The sequence below is a fragment of the Arvicanthis niloticus genome, chromosome 5, assembly GCF_011762505.2.
Source record: "Arvicanthis niloticus isolate mArvNil1 chromosome 5, mArvNil1.pat.X, whole genome shotgun sequence".
NCBI lineage: Eukaryota > Metazoa > Chordata > Mammalia > Rodentia > Muridae > Arvicanthis > Arvicanthis niloticus.
Window position 1 is genome coordinate 19,098,695 of NC_047662.1, and position 19,250 is coordinate 19,117,944.

The window sequence follows — 19,250 nt, forward strand, 5'->3', positions numbered from 1 at the left end:
TAGGCAGGCAGGCCTGGGCTATAGAAGAAAGTTACTGCCTTTCATAAAGCCTATGAACAAGTCAGAAGACAGTTTTCTTCCATGGTTTCTGCCTTGAGCCCTGTGTTCCGCAGTGATAAATTGGGATCTGAATGTGTAAGCCTTAGAGAAGCCCTTTCCTCTCCTTCAGTCAGTGTTTATCACAGCAACAGAAAGTAAACTGGGGCATTACTATTTTGAAATTAGCCTGGACTACAAAGTGCTGTCCAAGTCAGGTAGGGCTACAGACTAAAAGCCTATCTCAAAACACAGGAAACTGTGATGTCATAAGTCAGTTAGTCAACATCACCACATGCTTAGCTTGTATAGGGTTTGTCACCTGCTATTCATTCATTCATTCATTCATTCATTCATTCATGAATCGTGTATAGAGCCTCTTCTATGTACCAAGCGCTGTGCTCACGTGTGGCTGGAAACATAGTGGGTCCTGCAGACTGTTCTGAAGTTCATGTCTTTGTCAGGGAGGTTGAGAATATAAGTAAACATGGTCTTTCTTTCTTGTGACAGCATCAACAGTGTACAGGGTCTCTTGGTGTCTGTGGGACTTGGTTCTGGATTGCCTCACCAAAGCACAAATCCTTTGTTGTCTCAGTCCTTTGTGTAGAGTGGCCCAGTACTGTGCCAATCCAAACATGTCCTTTGTATACTGTTAATGGCTAATGCCTCATACTCTGTAAGTGCTATGTAAACAGATGTGTATCACCTAGAGATATGTGGACAGATGCAATGCAGATGCAATATTTTCCCCCTAATAATCTTTATTTGCATTTGGTTGCATCAGAGGGCCGCTGGGATAAAGAACACATACAGATAAAAGATAACTAATGATCTTAGCTGGCTTTGACTGACTGAGATCAGGTGGTCAGGGCTAGAGGCAGGAACTCTCTTTGAAATCTAAGTTTAGCTAAGCCCTCAGACCTGGGGGTGGGGGCAGCGTAGGTGTAGAAGCAGGGGCCAGCAGAGAGTGGGACCCCTGAGGACAGAGTGTTTCTCCTGAGGACTGGACTAAGCAGGGCTGCCGGGCCATGGGGAAGAAGTGAATCTTCTCTAAGACTCACCAGCAAGGTGAGGGTTGGTGGGCTTTACATCCTGAGAGGATGGGCAGGGTACCACTACAGTGGAGGAATAAAGAAGGAGTCCTGCCTTGGGGTGGGGGGAGCATCCTCTAATCTAGAAAGTTTTGAGTAAGCATAGAGAAAAGAAACAACCCTCTGGAGTGTATTCTGGCCTTAGGACACCTTCTCAGAAAGCCATCTCCTCTACTTGCCCAGGTACAGAGACCTGCTGGGTCCCCATCCATTCTAGAAGATCTGAGGACTCCCCCTTCACCCAAAATGTCATCTTCTCCCCTCACCTCAGATGTTCAGGGCTGCTACTTACTGTGCTGCAGTGAGCTGAAGCGATCAGTCATCTTAGTGACCGGTGGGCCTCCCGAGCTGACCGCCGTGACCTGGGCGTAGTAAAATTCGGTGTGGTTGCGGGTCTCCAGTGTCAGGTTACAGAACTTCTGGGTGATTCGCTGGCAGCCTGCCTTGGTCAGCCACTTTCTCTCTCCGTACCTGTAAGCGAGAGCAGGAAGGGTGCCCAGTGAACGGACAGCTCCACTCGGCCTGTGGTTTATTATTGTTGATAAAGGAGCCTGGCATTTACGAGGCATCAAGGCTGTCTATGTGGACAATGAGGTCATCTTTCATAATGGTCCTTGTAAGGGTGTGTGTTGTTCTCAAGGGACCAAGCTATGCTCAGAGGAGAAAACTGTGTCCAGTGCTTTGAAGTGGGCATATGACGAACTAGACAGAAGCCTGCCAGCTTAAGATCATGTTCTGTGTTCCTTGCTACCCAGCTCTTTCACAAGCCCTGTGAGTTCTAGTCTACAGGAGAGGAGACTGGGGCTCAGAAATAGGGAGTGAGTTGCCACACATTGAAGTGACAGGACCAAGAAGGAACCTGGGCTTTGCAAATACCCTGGAGCTAGACACAGGCAGGAGGGGTTGGGTGAAGTTTCCATGGACCTAGACTTCCTTTTGTTTATCAGTTATCAGTACTTTATCAGAAAGAGGGCACACATGCTAGTGACATCATCTTTCTCCATTTGAGATCCTGTGGTGAGCATACTGACATTATCCACACTGGACAGATGATAAAAGCGAGGCTGGGAGAAGTCTCCCTGACTGCCCAAGACTACATGGTTAGAGCTGGCTCTCACACCCAGGCACTGTTAACTACTGTTAACTCTAATTGTATCTTCCCACTATGAGGGGAATGTAACAAAGCTCTGTGTGGGGACATTTGAAGTTGGGATGTCCTGGAAGAGCTTGCGGCAGAGCAGGGTCAGGAGGGGGTCAGGAGGGATGAGATACTTGCTTCTTATATTCCACACTGTAGACCGTGTCGGGAGTGCTAGCTGTCCCACCATCCCACGTCAAGATGTTTTCAAAGTTGCTGGACTGGAATTTCACGTGTCGAAGGAGACCAGATGTGTCCTCAGTGGTGTGAGCTGCAAGAGGTGGAAGTGCAGTGAACCGGTGGGTTTGCAGACTGTGGGCCCCCACCTCCACCTTCAAGGAGAGGGGTACCTCATTCTCTAGCATGGTTTACACCCCTTGACATCAGCCATGTAAGTGTTCTGGTCAACGTCTTCTGAGAACCTTCCCACCCCGCCCAGCTGTCGGTACTACTTAATTCTAGAATATTTTCATTATCCACAAAAGAAATTGCATATTTGGTGGTCACAACCCATCCTCCCTCCCTTGTCCCCACCCCTACTCCTAGTTCCTGGCAACCACAAATCTATATCATTTCTCTTAGGATTTTCCAATTCTGGAATGTTCATTTACTTAACAGCCTGGCTCCTCCCCTCCCCCCCCCCCCATGTCTGGCTTCTTTCATTCAGCAAGTTTTCAAGTTTCATCCACAGCATGTGTCATACACTTTTATTTTTTAAGACTGTATAATACCCCACTGTATGGGTGTGGATGTATCAGGTCTTGTTTATCATCAGTTAATGGACATTGGGTTTTTACTCCTCCCCTCCCACTGCTTTTAATGCTTATGTGACCATTTGTGGAAAAAAAAAATTAAGTGGACGTTTAGGTCTAATTCCCTTGGGTATTCATCTGGAGTGGATACAATTTGTATATATATAACTCTCTTGGGTACACATCTTGGTAGTTCTATCTTTAACTTGGTCCCTCCCTCAGTCCCTCCCTCCTTCCTCTCTCCATCTTCTGCAGTGCTGAGAATGGAACCCAGGGTCTCCGGCATCAATAGGTGAGCTAATAGGTCATCAATAGGTGAGCACTCTGCCTCTGAGCTCCAGCCTCAGCCTTAGTTCTTAACACTTGAGCCAATTACCAAGGTGTTTCCTAAAGCGGCTACAGTGTAGTCAACCCTAGCCCCGCTTGCCAGTAGTAACTGGGCTGTCAGATTCCTTTACATCCTTGGGAACACCACCGTCTCAATTCACTTTTTAAAAATCTACTATTTATTTATTTATTTATTTATTTATTTATTTATTTATTTATTTATTTTGAGACAGGGTTTCTCTGTGTAGTCTTGGCTGTCCTGGAACTCACTCTGTAGACCAGGCTGGCCTTGAACTCAGAAATCTGCCTGCCTCTGCCTCCCAAGTGCTGAGATTAAAGGCGTGCGCCACCACTGCCCAGCTTACAATTTATTTTTATGTCACATTCATTGGTGTCTTCCCGCATGTATGTCAGTGGAAGAGTGTTAACTGGAGTTACAGACAGGTGTAAGCTGCCACGTGGTTGCTGGGAATTGAACCCGGGTCCATCTAGAAGAGAGCAGCCAGTGCTCTTAACCACTGAGCCATCTCTCCAGCCCTTCACATTCACTTTTTAGCATTGAGGTTGACATTCTTAGTCCTATTTTCGAGTTCTCCAAGTACAAGCTCTGCACGTGTCCAAAGTCATTCGCGTCACACAGGGATGTAGAAGGGACTGGGAATTCTGGTGAATTCCTTCACATCATTCCCTGCCTACTAGTCAGCTATGTTGCCTCCTTAGAGACAAAGACACCTTAGAGGCAAAGACACCTTCTACACGCAGACCTTGTAGGAGGCAGGATGCTGACATATGGACTGGGTCATCATGGGGGTAATTATTTAAGCAATTTGATCTCGGCTCTTCAAGTCTAGAATGGGGACAGCTCAACTTACTTAGCAACAGGGCAATCATGACAACAGCAGTCACTGACACTTGGGAAGGACCTGCCAGCTGCCAGCCACCAGCCCAAACCTCTTCATCACGAATGTTCTCACCCTCTCTAGATGTCCAAGGCCATTGTTCCCATTTCATGAATGGGAAAAACCGAAGCTCACCCAGGGCTGCTGAATAGTGTCACGGTTAGCATTTGATGGGGTCCCAGGGCTACACAACCTGCATAACTGATCAGCGAGGCAAGGCCTGTTAAGGTGTCCAACACTTCACAGGACTCTGTCCCCAGTGTAGGGAAGTTTATGGGAATAGTGTCCCTTTCTACCCCCGAAGAGCGGGTATTAGTGTTCTGAGCCCCAGTAGGGGACCAGTTCAAGGAAGGTGGGAAGAGAGAGGAAGAGAGAAGGCAGTCTAAGGAATTTACAACAGAATTGGGGTGTAGCTCAGAGTACAGCTTAATACACAATACTCTTGGCTTCAGTCCTAGCACCCAAAACCCCTAAGCTCAAAGCAAAACTAGAACCTATCCATTGGCTATTGTGTCTAGCCTGGGCTATTTTGCTCAGACTACTTCAGCTTTAGATAAAGAGAGTGCTGGCCAGGCCTGGCCCCAGGGTCACCAGGGAGGGGCTTGCTGCCTCTGAACCAATGTCCCTGTCCATGAAGAGCCCTTGGCTCACAGTGCCCTTCCTTCAGTCCAGACCTGGCCTGTGGTGAGAAAGAGCAGGCAGATACTGGCAGCAGGGTTGCCCTGGCTCTGACGGTACTCAGAACAGCCTGGTTGGTAAGGGTGGGAAAGAGACAGGTGTGAAGCTCTGTGAAGACCTTGAGAACATATGTGTTTGATGTGTGTATTTCCTCCCCCCCCCCCCCACACACACACCCGAGACAGCCACCAGCTGCCGGAGGGGCTGAGAGGAGGATAGCTATTCCTACTATCTGTCCAAGTCTGCACGGTTCTCTTAAGAGGGATCTGTAGGCTGCAGGGGTGAAGTGGGCGGAAGACAGGAATGGCCCGTCCCTGCTGCTGCAGGTCCCCTGGTCACACCTCCCTGAATCTGGGTCAGTCTGGGGCAGCAGCTGTGACCATCTTTGTTTCCCAGGCCTCCCTGGAGCCCACACTGCAGGACCTTGGGGACAATGTTCGAGTGTTCCCACCGCTATTACCCAATGTGACAGCTGTGCTGAGGAGATGTGACTAACATTCCCCTTGGATCCCAGGCTGGGCAGATCCTAGGCCAGTACTAGCATACTCTGCTGGGGCTCGTAGGCTGGGGTTAGGGAGACCAGCGGGAGGACTATAGGCTTGAACAGTGACTTTTGAGTGGACATGAGGGTAAGCCCCAGGCAGGAGAGAGAGGGTAGATTTGAGAAAGCTGGGGTCTGTCTGAAGTGAGTTTAACCTCCCTTCCTATGGTTAGACTCTGCTATAGAGCACACTAGTACTGGGGACAGTCCTGAGTAGGATGTCTGGGCCAAGGGAGACTGGGGACTGAGGCTTGCGTAGCCCAATAAAGAATTGGAAGGTGGCAGAGGAGGGGAGGAACGGAGGTGGGCTTTCTGAAGTAGGCTAAGTGATCTTGGCAGAGCCTCTCCTAGCTTAAGGAGCTACTGAGGCTTCTCCCTTCCTTTTCCCTCTTTAAATCTGTCTGCTTTCCCCGCCTGTGTCGTTCCTACACTTCCTGGTTGAAAGTCTACATTGTGAAACCTGGAAAAGAAGACCTGCAGTGGGGAGTCTGGCTGTCTAGCTGCTTTATAAAAGACAGGTTTCACATCTGTGTGGAAAAACAATGTATCAGCTGCCCTGCGAGCTAAGGAAAATGGTATCATCTACAGTGACCTGGAGCCAGCCAGAAAGCTGGGCTGGGGCTGAAGCCTGTGTCTGTGGCGAATGTTAGGGAGCTGCCCCCCCAGGGATCCTTTCTGCCCGTCTTCTCCTCTGTCTTAATGGGTCAGGAGATCCACGGCTCCACACTGGGATGTAAAAGAACACACTTTGGAGAATCTGGATGTTGCATCTAATCTTCAGTCTGTTGTAGGCTGGTTTCCAGGGAAGCTTTGCCGATGGTAAGAACCCATATATACTGTTTGGGGAGTAGGAACCAGAACAGTGATATTCTCTCTCTCTCTCTCTCTCTCTCTCTCTCTCTCTCTCTCTCTCTCTCTCCTCTCTCTTTCTTTCTCTCAATTTTCAAGATAGGATTTCTCTGGGTAGCCCTGGCTGTCCCGAAACTCCTTCTGTAGACCAGGCTGGCATCAAACTCACAGGGCTTTACCTGCCTCTGCCTCTGGAGTGCTGTGATTAAAGGCATGTGCCATTGCCTCCCGGCTACAGGTCTGTGTCTTCAGGGATTGTGTTATGCACTAAGCAAGAAGGTCCACGAGACGGCTGGACCACTTCCTTCCACCACGCCTCAGCTCTGCCTCCTGAGAGAGAACCCCTGGATTCCATTCAGGAGAACAGATCAAGCCCATGTCTCATGTGAGGGATTCTCTCTCCAGCCCCCGATGTGAAGGTCTCACAGGTATGAACCCCAAAGTTCATTCAATAAGACCTCACAGCTATAGTCCTTAGTCAAATTCGCACAGACACTCTGGTGACTTATTGCAGCCTTCTGGCCGCTGCTGGATATGTGAGTTTTTACTGATCCAGCCTGAGGGGCCTGAGGAGACACGGATGGAGATAGTAGTTTGACCCCAGCCTGTTGTCCCCTCCTTAGTGATAAGTGGAGCATGAAGTGGCACCCGGAGGCCAAGACTGTACCTATCGGGGGAGAGTGAGAACTCAGCACCCCCAGTTCAGACAGCTGGTCAATTGATGTTGGCGTACTTGAAGGTCAACTGAATCCCTTTAGGAAGCCAGGTCTGAGGCACTCTATCCTCTCCAGCTACCTGGACTAGGTCATCTTCATCTCCAGGAAAACCCGCCACCCAGTCCAGTGCCAGCCAGGAAGAAAATGAAACTGCCTGCCAAGAGACTCATGGGGTAGGAGGAGGCAACTGTGCTCCCTAGCTGCTGGGGTAGGAGAATCTGAGGATAGGCCAAGAGGTACTTACCGGCCAAGGATCCCACAGTCAAGATGGTCAGTAGTGTCTTCATTGGGCCCCTCCAGGGCCCTTTTGGGCCTCTGCTCTGGACCCCTGCACAGAGGCTGCAGTGTGTGTGTGTGTGTCAAGTCTTGCCGCTTTGGCAGCTGGCTCCGCCCAGCCCAGGGCGGGGAGAGGAGAGCAGAGTAAGACCTGAGCTCCTGGTGGCAGAGGTACAAAGGTGCCTAGCCTGGTGCTGAGGAATTCCAGGACCTGGGCAAGATCCAAGGGAGGTTCCTTTCTTGGGTGCAGACAAGGCACTGGCAGCACCCAAGCAGCGGAAGGGCTTGTTTATCTGGTCTGGTGACTGATTCATCCCAAGGCCCCTGGTGGTGGGCAGGAGTTAGGAAAGGCGAGACCAAAGTGCAATCTTATCAGACCGCAATTGGCTCGTATCAAAGCCTGCCCCTGGTGCGTATCGTCTGTCCTAATAATTCCATTACAAGAGGATTTATCCCAAGGAAAAGAACAGGGCATGATTAAGAGTATACCTTCAGCAATGACCTCTTGGCTTGATTCTCGCTGGAGGAAATGCAAAAAGGGAGCTTGATGCTCCCTTTCCGGTGCCTGCCCTGTCCCCTGAGGCTGAGCAGTGCAGTTGGAACGGCCTCCTCTTGGCAAGGCTGCTGAGGTGGGAAGCCCAGGCAATCTTCAGCCTGAATCTTGGACAACGAATCTACAAAAAGAAGGGGAGAAATTGGAGTCCAGATGACCCAGTGGGTAGAATGTTTTCAAACAAGCATGAAGACCTGCGCTTGGACCTCTGGAACCGAAGTAAAGGCGGATGGACAGATGGACGTGCTGCCCTAGTGTCTCATCCTGGCACTCTTGTGGGTGGATGGAAAGCAGAGACAGAGGGAATCTCTGGAAATCATGGTTCTCCTAGCCTGTGTTTTGCAGCAGTGAGCAACAAGAGATGCTGTCTCAAAGACAATGGAAGCTAGTACTGACGCTGATGGTGTCCTCCAAGCTCCATGTCTGCCCCCACTCACACAAACCTGCACATGCATGCACAGAGAGAGTTAATGGGGGCAGGGGGGGTTCTTCCTGCTGCGTTAGAGGGGAGGCCAGACTCTGGCAGTACCATAGGACTTTAGATTGGGGGAATGAAGGAGGAAACTGCTTCCCCCAGCTCTCTTCCACCTGGAAGAGCTGACCTTGACATCAGTGTCCAAGGACACGGGGGCAGACCTCATGGTAACAATGGTGTGAGTGTTTAAGACATGTTTTTCTCCTTGCTGCGCCCCAGAGATGATGTAAGAAGCTATTTGGGCTAGGTTTAGGGTGCACATGATAAAGGACCATGCCTTGTAGCACATTTTGCCTGGCCCCATTATCAACTACAGAACCAGGCCAAGGGGATCAACGGATCCACTTCACGTGAGACTGCAGTAAGTCACACTGAACTGGGCGTTTTAGGCAGAATGGGTTCTGATACGTGGGAACTTGTGCCTGGTTTTCTTTTCTGAGTCATAACGGTGAGCGCTGAAGCTCTGCTTAAGTTTATCTAACCTGAGAGCCAGATCTTCGCTCTCCATCACTTGTAGAAACCACATTTCTCAGCTTTGCCAGCTGTCTCCTGATAGGCTGAGCCCAAGGGAGGCACTGGGGAGCTGGAGAAGCCAGGTGTTTCTCATTCACTGTGACCCCATCTGGGTGGCACCCCAGCAGTGGCTGTCTCCTCTGGAGCCCTTCCAATCTTGGTTTTTTTCCAGCCCCGTCATGTAGCCAGCCCTGGTACTGTCCTAATTTGTTCTTATGCTGTGATAACCACTGCAGGTAAAAAAACACCTTGGGAAGGAAAGGGTGGGAAGGAAAGGGTTTCATAGCTTACAGGTTACAGTCCAGCACTGAGGGAAGCCAAGGCAGGAACTCGCACAGGGCAGACACATGGAGACCAGAGCTGACACAGAAGCCATGGAGGAGTGCTGCTTACTGGAACTCCTGATGGAGAAATCTCTGATGGGGTTATTATTACCATGTTTGAGGTTCCCTCCTCCCAAATGACCGTACTTTATGTCACATCGACAAACAAGCAAACAAAACAAAACAAAACAAAAAACAACAGACCAAACCCAAACCCAAAACCAAACAACCAAACCAAACAAAAACAAAGTAAAAACAAACAAAAGCAAACCCAAAACAAGCAAAAATGAAAACAAAAGCAAATAATAACAAACCAAACCCCAAACAACCAAAAACCAAAAACAAACAACAACAAACCAAACTCAAATCAAACCAAAAACAAACAAAAACAAAAAAACAAACAAAACTAAAAAACAAAATTTAAAAATCCCCAAAACCAACCAACCAAAACAAAACTCAAAAAACAACTAAGTAGTACAGGAACCATGGCCCTTTTGATAGCACTTTTCTGTGGGGAAGCTGGCTGCTTCCTAGTTATGACTGGACCCACAGTCTCTTGCTACTTGAGAACCAACTCTTTTGTAGTAAAGTTCCTTGGGAATGGACCCTGTGGAGAGAGGGGCTTTAATGATTTTAAGGACAAGCTACAGTAGGAAGATTGCATTCTGAGGCTTGGGTTCCAATGTGACAAGAAGACCCATGGTGAGAGGAGACAGTGGTGGTCCAAGATGACTGCCCAAGAAGACAAGCTGCAGCTACATCAGACATGTGGAACAGGAAGTCTTTCCTTGGGGTTTCTGTGGTGCAAGAGAGGAAGGAATCTAATGTCTAGCTCTGTCTAGGTCTCTGTGCAGGAATGAAGAGAGGTATCTCATTGATGTCTGCTCAACGTAGCCTAGAATCATCTGAGGGAGTCTCAGAAGGAGTCTCAGAAGGATTGCCCAGATCTGATTGGCCTGCAGCCATGCCTGTGAAAAAATAGTTTGGATGATGAATGGTATAGGAGAGCCCAGCCCACTGTGGGCAGCACCAATCCCTAGGCAGGTGGGCCTGGGCTGTATGAGAAAGCTGGCTGAGCATGAACCAGTGAGGAAGCCAGCACCCAGAACTCAAGTCAGGACTTCAGGGATGGGCTGTGACCTGAACTGTAAGCTGAAGTAAAGGCCTTCCTCCCCAGGGTGCTTTTGGTTATGGTTTTCATCACAACAACGACAGAAGGCAAACTAGAACAGGAAATGGAATGCTAAGGAGTTTGGGCACTGGCAAAATGGCTCTGCAGGTAAAGGCACTTTCTGCCCAGACAAACAGCCTGCCCAGACAAACATACTGGGGCTCACATTGTGAAAGCAACTCACAGAGAAAGAAGCAACTCCTACTGAACTGCAAACAGGTGCCGTGGTGCACATGGCTCCCATAGGCAAACAAGCAAATGAACAGCATAATTTAAAAATGAATTGGGAACATTTGTGTGTGTGTGTGTGTGTGTGTGTGTGTGTGTGTGTGTGAGAGAGAGAGAGAGAGAGAGAGAGAGAGAGACAGAGAGAGAGAGAGACAGAGAGAGAGACAGAGAGAGAGACAGAGAGAGAGACAGAGAGAGAGAGACAGAGAGACAGTGGACAGACAGACAGGCAGACACACAAGACACACACACTCACAGACAGAGAGATAGTCACAGACAGAGACAGTGGACAGTCAGACAGGCAGACACACAAACACAAATACACATACACACACAGACAGAGACAGAGAGACAGAGTCACAGAGGGATAGAGACAGGACAGGCAGACAGACAGGCAGACACACATCCAAAGTGCAATGGTTACTCTTGATTGTCAATCTTGTTGGATTTAGACCCACTGTGATGGTTGAAGGAGATTACCCCATAGTCACAGATATTTGAACGCTTAATCACCTTGGAGTGAAACTCTCTGTTAGAATTAGAAGGATTAGGAGGTGTGGTCTATTGAAGAAAGTGTGTGTGTGTGTGTGTGTGTGTGTGTGTGTGTGTGTGTGTGTGTGTATGTGTTTTGGGGGGGGGTGCTTTGAGTTTTCAAAAACCCATGCCAAGCCCAAGGCATGTTCTCTCTCTCTCTCTCTCTCTCTCTCTCTCTCTCTCTCTCTCTCTCTCTCTCTCCTCTCTGCTTGTAGATCATCAGGATGTAGCTTTAGCTACGTTTCCCATCATGAACTAACCCTCTGAAACTGTAAGCCAGCCCCAGTTAAATGATTTCTTGTATGAAAGCTGCCGTGGTCATGGTGTCTCTTCACAGCAACAAAACAGTAACAGACACCATGGAGACAAGCCACTGCTCACGCCTGTGCAGGAGCTTCTGGATTGATTAGCTTCTGGATTGATTAGCTACTGGATTGATTAGCTTCTGGATTGGATGAACTGAGTTGGGAAGAACCACCTAAGTGTGGGCAGCACCTTTTTGTGGGTGGGGTCCCAGACTAAATAAGAAACAGAAAGTGAGCTGAACCTCAGCTTTCCTGGTCCTTGCTTCCTGACTCACTGTGACTGGTCACCCGCACTCCCACCACGCCTTCTCCACTGTGCTGAACGGCACCCTCACATGAGGAGCCACTGTGAGCCCTTCTTCCCGTTTGCTGGGTATCTTGTCTGAGCAATGGCTAAAGTAATCAATACACTGGGCAGTGGTGGTGCACGCCTTTAATCCCAGCACTTGGGAGGCAGAGGCAGGTGGATTTCTGAGTTCAAGGCCAGCCTGGTCTACAGAGTGAGTTCCAGGACAGCCAGGGCTACACAGAGAAACCCTGTCTCGAAAAAAACAAAACAAAACAACAACAACAAACAAAAAACAAACAAACAAACCCAACAACAACAACAAAAAAGTAATCAATACACAAAACAAACATAGACTTTGCAAGAACAGTGGTGGGAAACAGCTGCGTCCTGGTAAAGATTCGCTGACCACTGAAACGAGAAGCAGCACAGCACCCACAGACAGCACCCAGCCCCAGCCTTAGCACCTAACCCCAGCATCTACCCTCAGCACCCAGTCCCAGCACTCACCCTCAGCACCCACAGACAGCACCCAGCCCCAGCCTTAGCACCTAGCTCCAGCACCCAGCCCCCAGCCCCCAGCCCCAGCACCTAACCCCAGCATCTACCCCCAGCACCCAGTCCCAGCACTCACCCTCAGCACCCACAGACAGCACGCACCCCCAGCACCCAGCCCCAGCCCCAGCCCCAGCATCTACCCTCAGCACCTAGTCCCAGCACTCACCCTCAGCACCCACAGACAGCACGCACCCCCAGCACCCAGCCCCAGCCCCCAACTCCACTTTATGTTCTTCCCGTGAGACAGCTGCATTTTCTAAAATTTTTATTGTCTTAGTTACTTTTCTGCTGCTGTGATAAAACACCGTGACCAGAAACAACTTATGGAAGAAAGAATTTATTTTGGTTCACGGTTCGAGCGGTAGATCCATCACGTGTCAAGCAATGTCACAAGCGGCAGGTAGGCACAGAGGCAGGAACAGGAAGCTGAGAGACCACATCTTCACCATCAACATGCAGCAGAGAGCAAACAGGAAGTATGACCAGTCTATGACCTCTTAAAGCCCGCCCCCAGTGATGTACTTCCTTCAGCAAACCACATCTCCTAAACCTCCCCAATCAGTGCCACCAGCTGGGGCGCAAGTGAACTTGTTCAAACGAGCTTGTGGGGGACATTTCTCACTGCCACCATTACGAGGAGCCATATTAACTTCTGTAAGGGAAATACAGGGTTACTGGACAGACAAACAGGTAGCCAAGAAGGGCCTTTGCCAGTGCTGAGACTTTCCTGGAATGTTATTTCCTCTCCCTTAGCCAAATTCTCACTTCTCCAAAGCCACCTGGGATTGTTTCTCCTCTCTAAAGGTGCAGGATTGGCAATTTCAGCCCCAAATAATCTCATCTTAAAAATCCTTCCAGAGACTCTAGAGAGATAGCTCAGTGGTTAGAGGTATTTGTTGCCTGTGTGTTTGGGTCCCAGTAACCACAACCATCTGTAACTTCAGTTCTGGGAGATCTGATGCCCTCTTCTGGCCTATGCTGGCATTGTATCCATGTGATACACAGGCATACATGCAGGCAAAACACTCATACATAGAAAATAAAAGTAAATCTTTAAAAAATCCTCCCGGAACAGTAGTCTACCCTGCATGTACTACTGTCCAGTATAACTTGCCGGTGTGACACACTCATGATTGAAGAAAGATGCCTGGGTTGGGGTGGAAGGGAAATACTGGAGCCATTTATAAACATTTAGAGGCCGCTGAATGCGGAGAACCCTTTCTGTATAACCAGTTTCAGAGAGGAAGTGGGGGCTGTCGAGGGGAGACATGATCTCTCCCTTTAAGGAGCTAGTTCTCCCTAGCAAACCAGTTGTGCTCGGAGCCTAATGGGACAAACATCTCTTGTAGGGTGCAGGGTTTTGGCTCTATATGAGATCTCTGGATGTTTTCACTCCTGGGTCTCTAGAAGCAGATGGTTCCTTTGTCCCTGGGCAGGAAGTGTCCTGAGAGCAACAAACAGCCCTTGGCTGAACTCTAGGAAAACAGGTGCCTGACATCAGTTAGGACAGACTCTCCTTGTGCTGATTCCAGCTCAGGCAGTGAGGAAAAGCCCTTGTCTTGTGTCTGATGTCTCTATCACCCCTTTCATTATCTTACCTCTGAGCCTTTGGATGAGATGTTCCCACTGCCTTTCCCTGTTCTACCCCCTTTCCCTGTCTAACTCTTGTTCATAATTTAAATCTTCCCCCAGCATCACCGTGTGAGCCGCCACATGCTATAAATGTTTTCAGAGCCTAGAGAGCACACCACTGTTTTCTGTTCCCTTAGTGCTGACTTGGGAAGGAGGCCTGAGACGTGCTGTCCAAGCACACCTTTGCATGGGGACTGACACAGAGCAAATACTTGGTTATATTTGTTGATTGACTGAGTGTGCTGGGGAGGGGGTTGGGGGGAGGCTTGTCATGGCTAGTCCTTTTTGAAACATTAAGCCTCAGCTATAGAAAAAGCTTCTCTTAACTGGAGGGCTTGTGCCCATTATCCCAACACTTGGGAGGCTGAGGCAATGGGATTTTGAGTTTGAGACCAGTCTGGACTATTGTTCCAAGGCAGAAGGGGCTATATTATAAGACTCTGTCACAAAAACAAAACACGTAAAAAATATGTCCTAAAATTACAAATACTCAGAAATATTTGTTTCTATCCCTTTCCTCAGCTCCCAGAGACCTCAGAACCTCCTCTTCTGAAACAAGACATCAGAAAGAGCACCATCTTTGTGGGTACAAAGAAGGCATCACCGAGCCTGGGGTATCCCTAGAGATGAGGTGCAGACACAAGGCTTTGGTACCCTTTGTACTTCTACCTGGGGTGTCAAACGCCATCGATCTGACTCATAGCAATCTGAGTCCAAGGCTGGGCTGCATCAACCAAGAGCATCCAGATAGACACCTCGGCTTCAAAGCCTGGGGTCAGTTCCTGCACACCCTTCTCGGTGACCACGTGCTGGCCTCAGTGGCTACATATGTGAGGAAGGCTTGGTCTAGAAGGCCTCCAAGGGCCCTCGAGGCTTGATCAGCCTTGTTTCAGTGTTGCTGTGGGTAGGTAACGGGTGAGTGCAGGTGGCCATGCAGACAGACGGGGGTTCAAGCCTTGGCTTTCCTTCTTCTCCTTACTCTCTCCCTCTCAACTTTCTCATCTTCAACATGGAAATGAAGCTGTTTACTCCTTGATAGCTGTGCTGTTGCCTTGGGCCAATTTTTGAGGGGGTGGGCTCTTGGGGTGCTTATCTCCTTCCCCTGGCTAGTTTTACGTCAACTTGACACAAGGTAGGGTCACCTGAAAGGAGGGAACCCCAGTTGAGGAAATGCCTCCGAAAGATCCAGCTCTAGGGCATTTTCTTAATCAGTGATTGATGGGGGAGGGCCCAGCCCATTGTGGGTGGAGCTATCCCTGGGCTGGTGGTCCTGGGTTCTAAAGAAAGCAAACTGAGCAAGCCATGGAGAGCAAGTCAGTAATCAGCACTCTTCCATGTTTATGTATCAGCTCCTGCCTTTGGGCTCCTGTCCTGACTTTCCTTAGTGATGAACAGTTACCTGGAAGTGTAAGTCAAGTAAACCCTTTCCTCCCCAAGTTGCTTTGGTCACAGTTTGTCTTAGTTTGGGTTTTATTGCTGTGAAGAGACACCATGACCAAACCGATCCTTATAAAGGCAAACATTTAATTGGGGCTGGTTTACAGTTTCAGAGGTTCAGTCCATTATCATCAGAGTGGGAAGCATGGCAGTATCTGGGAAGACGTGGTACTGGAGAAGGAGCTGAGAGTTCTACATCTTGATCCAAAGGCAGCTGGAAGTCCCTCCTCTGCACTGGGCAGAGCTTGATCATAGCTTGATCATAGCACCTTGAAGCTCACCCGCACGGCGACACACGGCCTCCAATAAGGCCACACCTCCTAATAGTGCCACTTCCCATGGGCCAAGCATATTCAAACCACCACATAGTGTTTCACCCCAGCAATAGTAACCCTAACACCCTCATTACAGATGAGGAACCAAGGACTAAGACGGACTTTGGTAAAAACTCTGGTGAAGGTCGGGCTTAGTGATACAATTCATCTGGGAGGTCAAGTAGGAAGCTTTGCTTTCTGAGGCTAAGTCCGGGGGTAGGACATGCTTACTAAGATCCAGTGGAATCATTACTTAGAATGGGCTTTCTTAAAAATTTCCCATCTATGACCCCTTTCCTCCTGAGAAGTTTTTATATAACCCTGAGTGGTGTGTGTGTGTGTTATATACATTAAAAGTTTACTAATAGAAAAATCATAGAGACATTTTAAAAAGCAATTCTCTCTCTATATATATATATGTATATATATGTACATATGTATATATATACCATCGACATTTGTTAGTATACAAAGGTAAATTTGCATATTAATGAGATGGACATGCTTGCTTATTTTTATAGAAATAATTAAATCTTGGTCAAGTGTCTGCTACTGCAGGGTCCAGAACACCTTCAGTGTTTGTCAGAATCGACTTGCAAGCTTATCATTGTCAATGCTGAGAATATCACCCTTCATAAATACATAGAACAAAACAAGCCATTTTCTTTTCTTTTTTTTTTTTTTTTTAGGGCCATTTCAGGAAGTCTTGGAAATGGAGTCCCAATCCCAAGACAAAAATTCTTTAACATTTTAAATGAACATTTTAAAAATGAAACTCAAATCAGCAATTCAAACATTAGTTTTTAAAACCAAGCAGTCTGGTGCTGGAGCAACGGCTCAGGGCTGAAGAGTCCTGGCCGATCTTACGGAGGACCCGAGTTCAGTTCCCAGCACGCAGGCTGGGCAGCTCACACCTGCCCAGAACTCTGGCTCCAGAGATCCAATGTGCTTTTCTGCCCCCGTGGACACCTGCACTCACAAGCATGTACTCACCTCCACAGACTACATATAAATAAAATCAAGTCAAATCAAATAAATCTTAATATCAAGTATGCTAACACGACACAATCCAAAGATGTGATAACTTCATACCTGCTGAGAGATGATGCTTGGAAAATACTGCTTTTTTTCTTTTTCCTTTTTATTGATTCTTTGTGAGTTTCCCATTATGCACCCAATCCCACTCATCTCCCCGTCTGTTTGTATCCACCCTCCACCCTTGCAACCTTCCTGCCAAATAAATAAATAAATAAATAAATAAACAAAAAATTAAACAAAGCACAAAATCCATCTTGTAGGGTTAGGAAGCTGCCGTGTGTCACAGTGTGTCCCACAGTCTACCCTTTTGTCCACACATCTTTACTTGCAATCGCTCATCGCAAGGACTCGGTCTGGTTCGAGGCCTCTGGTTTTTGCTACACTATCAATAGTGGCTCCTCACTGGAACTCCTCTCAGATGGCCTGTTGTTGCCCTGTGTCATGGAGACCTGCAGCTTTGGACCTGGAGACTTGTCCTTTCACACTCTCCAGTAGTCCACAGATGAGGTAGCTGTTGGAATGAACCAACTCAAAGCCCTAGATCTGGGCCTGGGTGGTAGTTGAGTTGGTCAGCTTGCCAGATTGCCTGAGCCCACATTACCAGGGCCAACTCACCAACACTACCCAGGCTAGCTCACCCAGCACTGCAGCTGGTGAGGGGCAGGGCCAGCTCTCCTGCTCTCACACCCTTGGGGCTGGCTCACTTGTGCCTTCACCATCAGGACCAGCTCTACGGTGCTGCCCAAGTGAGGTATAGGGCCCACTCTCCTGAGGGATGCAGCAGGGAGAGCTGGGGCCAGCTCTTCGAATCCCTTGCACATCGACATGGTCCCAGGTGGCAGCCTAGAACAGGGCATTCACATGGTCTTTAGTGGAAATATGAACCATGGACTCTTGTGGCTGCATGGCCACAGATCCAGACCTGACCCTCAGTGTCAGCACAGGCTGGGACCTCACCATGGCCTCAGGTGGCAGGGCAGGCTAGTCACATCAGGCTGCTCCCCTCCACCCTCTTGACTCCAGTTCTGTCTCTCTTCACGGTGCTCAAGCTGTGCCCCTTCTCTCTCTCGTCCATCTCTCTACCACGAACTTACGCATTGTAGTAGCTCCTGCTGCAGGCAGGCCATGCAGCACAAGGGCCTCTGGGTGTCCCTGTAAGTCTTTTTCTCATAATTAAGCCACTAAGTTTCTCTAAGAATAGAACACTTCTAGTGTATATAAAAAAACCCTGTATTATGTGGCCAGCGAGATGTCTTAACAGGGAAGGGAACTTGCCACTAAGCTAAGCTTGACCAACTAAATTTGATTCCCGGGACCCATATGGTGGGTATAGAGAAGCAACTCCCTCAAGTTGTCCTCTGACCTCCAAACTTCCGTCATAGTGTGGTGGTTTGAATAGGAATGGCTCCCATAGGTTCATGTATTGGAATGCTTGGCCATATGGAGTGGCACCATTAGGAGGTGTGGCCTTATTGGAGGAGGTGTGGCCTTGTTGGAGGAAGTGTGGCCTTGTTGGGGGAAGTGTGTCACTGTGTAGATGGGCTTTGAGGTCTCCTATGCTTAAGCTCTACCCAGTGTGGAATTCCAGTCCTCCTGGTTGCCTGCAGAAGATGGTCTCCCCCTAGCTGTCTTCAGATCAAGATGTAGAACTCTCAGCTCTTACAGTAGCACGTCTGCCTGCATGCAGCCATACTTCCCACCAGGATGACAATGGACTAAACCTCTGAAACTCTAAGTTGACCTCAATTAAATGTTTTTCTTTATAAAAATTGCCTTGGTCATGGTGTCTCTTCACGGCAATAAAACCCAAACTAAGACACACAGCTATACAAATAATTACAAAGTAAACCCTACAATTAATAACTTATATGTGACCTGACATGTTTCAAGAGGTGATTACTGGCACTGTGTGGCATGATGGCATGCATGGTGCCAGGTGCCAAGGCAACAACACACACAACATAGCTGGAAACACCTCAGATATGATACACGTTGCATGTCAGAAACTCTACTGTTGCCAATATTTTTGCAATTCTCCTCATTCAATGATGTGACTCCTTCACACAGGGTCATAACAGTTTAAGATGCTGAAATTCTGAAAAGGGGAAACTTTGTTTAAGGTTCAGAGATGGTAATGTGGGACCGCAGAGCATTATGGGAATTTGGCTTCCCAGAGAAACTGGGGCTGGAATATTATCAGATAATACTCTAGGAGGCTGCCCTCCATCTGTTGATGGTCTTATGCACCAGAACAGGGGCTGGCTCATGCTTCCTTCCTCTCTAATTCACATAAGGCAGTGGAGGGTAAAACAAACAAACAAACAAACAAACCCACACCTGACTCTGCACCTTTTGTAAACATGTCCTCTTACACTGAGAAGCCTGCTTCCTGAGCTGGACTGGGTCCCAAGCTGTCTTTGAGCAATGACTCATAGGGTTGACTCATTCAGTTAGATATAGAGAGAACTAGGATTTGGGTTCTTTAAAGGGAAGATGAGATCACTTTGCACACTCAGGAATAAACTCAGGGAAGATGGCCGCATGCAGACATGATGGAGCTGTGGGTCGTACAGCCAACAC

At 48.4% G+C, this 19,250-nt stretch overlaps 1 protein-coding gene and 1 long non-coding RNA gene across 4 annotated transcripts in view; one reads left to right on the forward strand and one right to left on the reverse strand.

Annotated features, from left to right (window-relative positions):
• Il22ra1 (interleukin 22 receptor subunit alpha 1) overlaps window positions 1-7,411 on the reverse strand; it is a 23,944-nt gene extending 16,533 nt beyond the window's left edge. For both annotated transcript variants that reach the window (XM_076933971.1, XM_034503200.2), the window contains exons 1-3: window positions 7,272-7,411; window positions 2,404-2,536; window positions 1,420-1,598 (exon numbers count right to left, since the gene is read on the reverse strand). In XM_076933971.1, the coding sequence (XP_076790086.1) occupies window positions 1,420-1,598; window positions 2,404-2,536; window positions 7,272-7,314 (355 nt within the window). In that variant the 5' untranslated portion in view covers window positions 7,315-7,411. The remainder of the gene's footprint in view (window positions 1-1,419; window positions 1,599-2,403; window positions 2,537-7,271) is intronic.
• On the forward strand, window positions 5,894-18,374 carry LOC143442318 (uncharacterized). Of its 2 annotated transcripts, XR_013110386.1 has the most exons (4): window positions 5,894-6,281; window positions 6,550-6,739; window positions 14,404-14,785; window positions 16,322-18,374. It is a non-coding gene; the product is annotated as an uncharacterized LOC143442318 (long non-coding RNA). The 2 variants fall into 2 exon arrangements; XR_013110385.1 differs by lacking the exon at window positions 16,322-18,374 and having other exon boundaries at window positions 5,896-6,281; window positions 14,404-15,832.
• The last annotated feature ends 876 nt before the right edge of the window (window positions 18,375-19,250 follow it).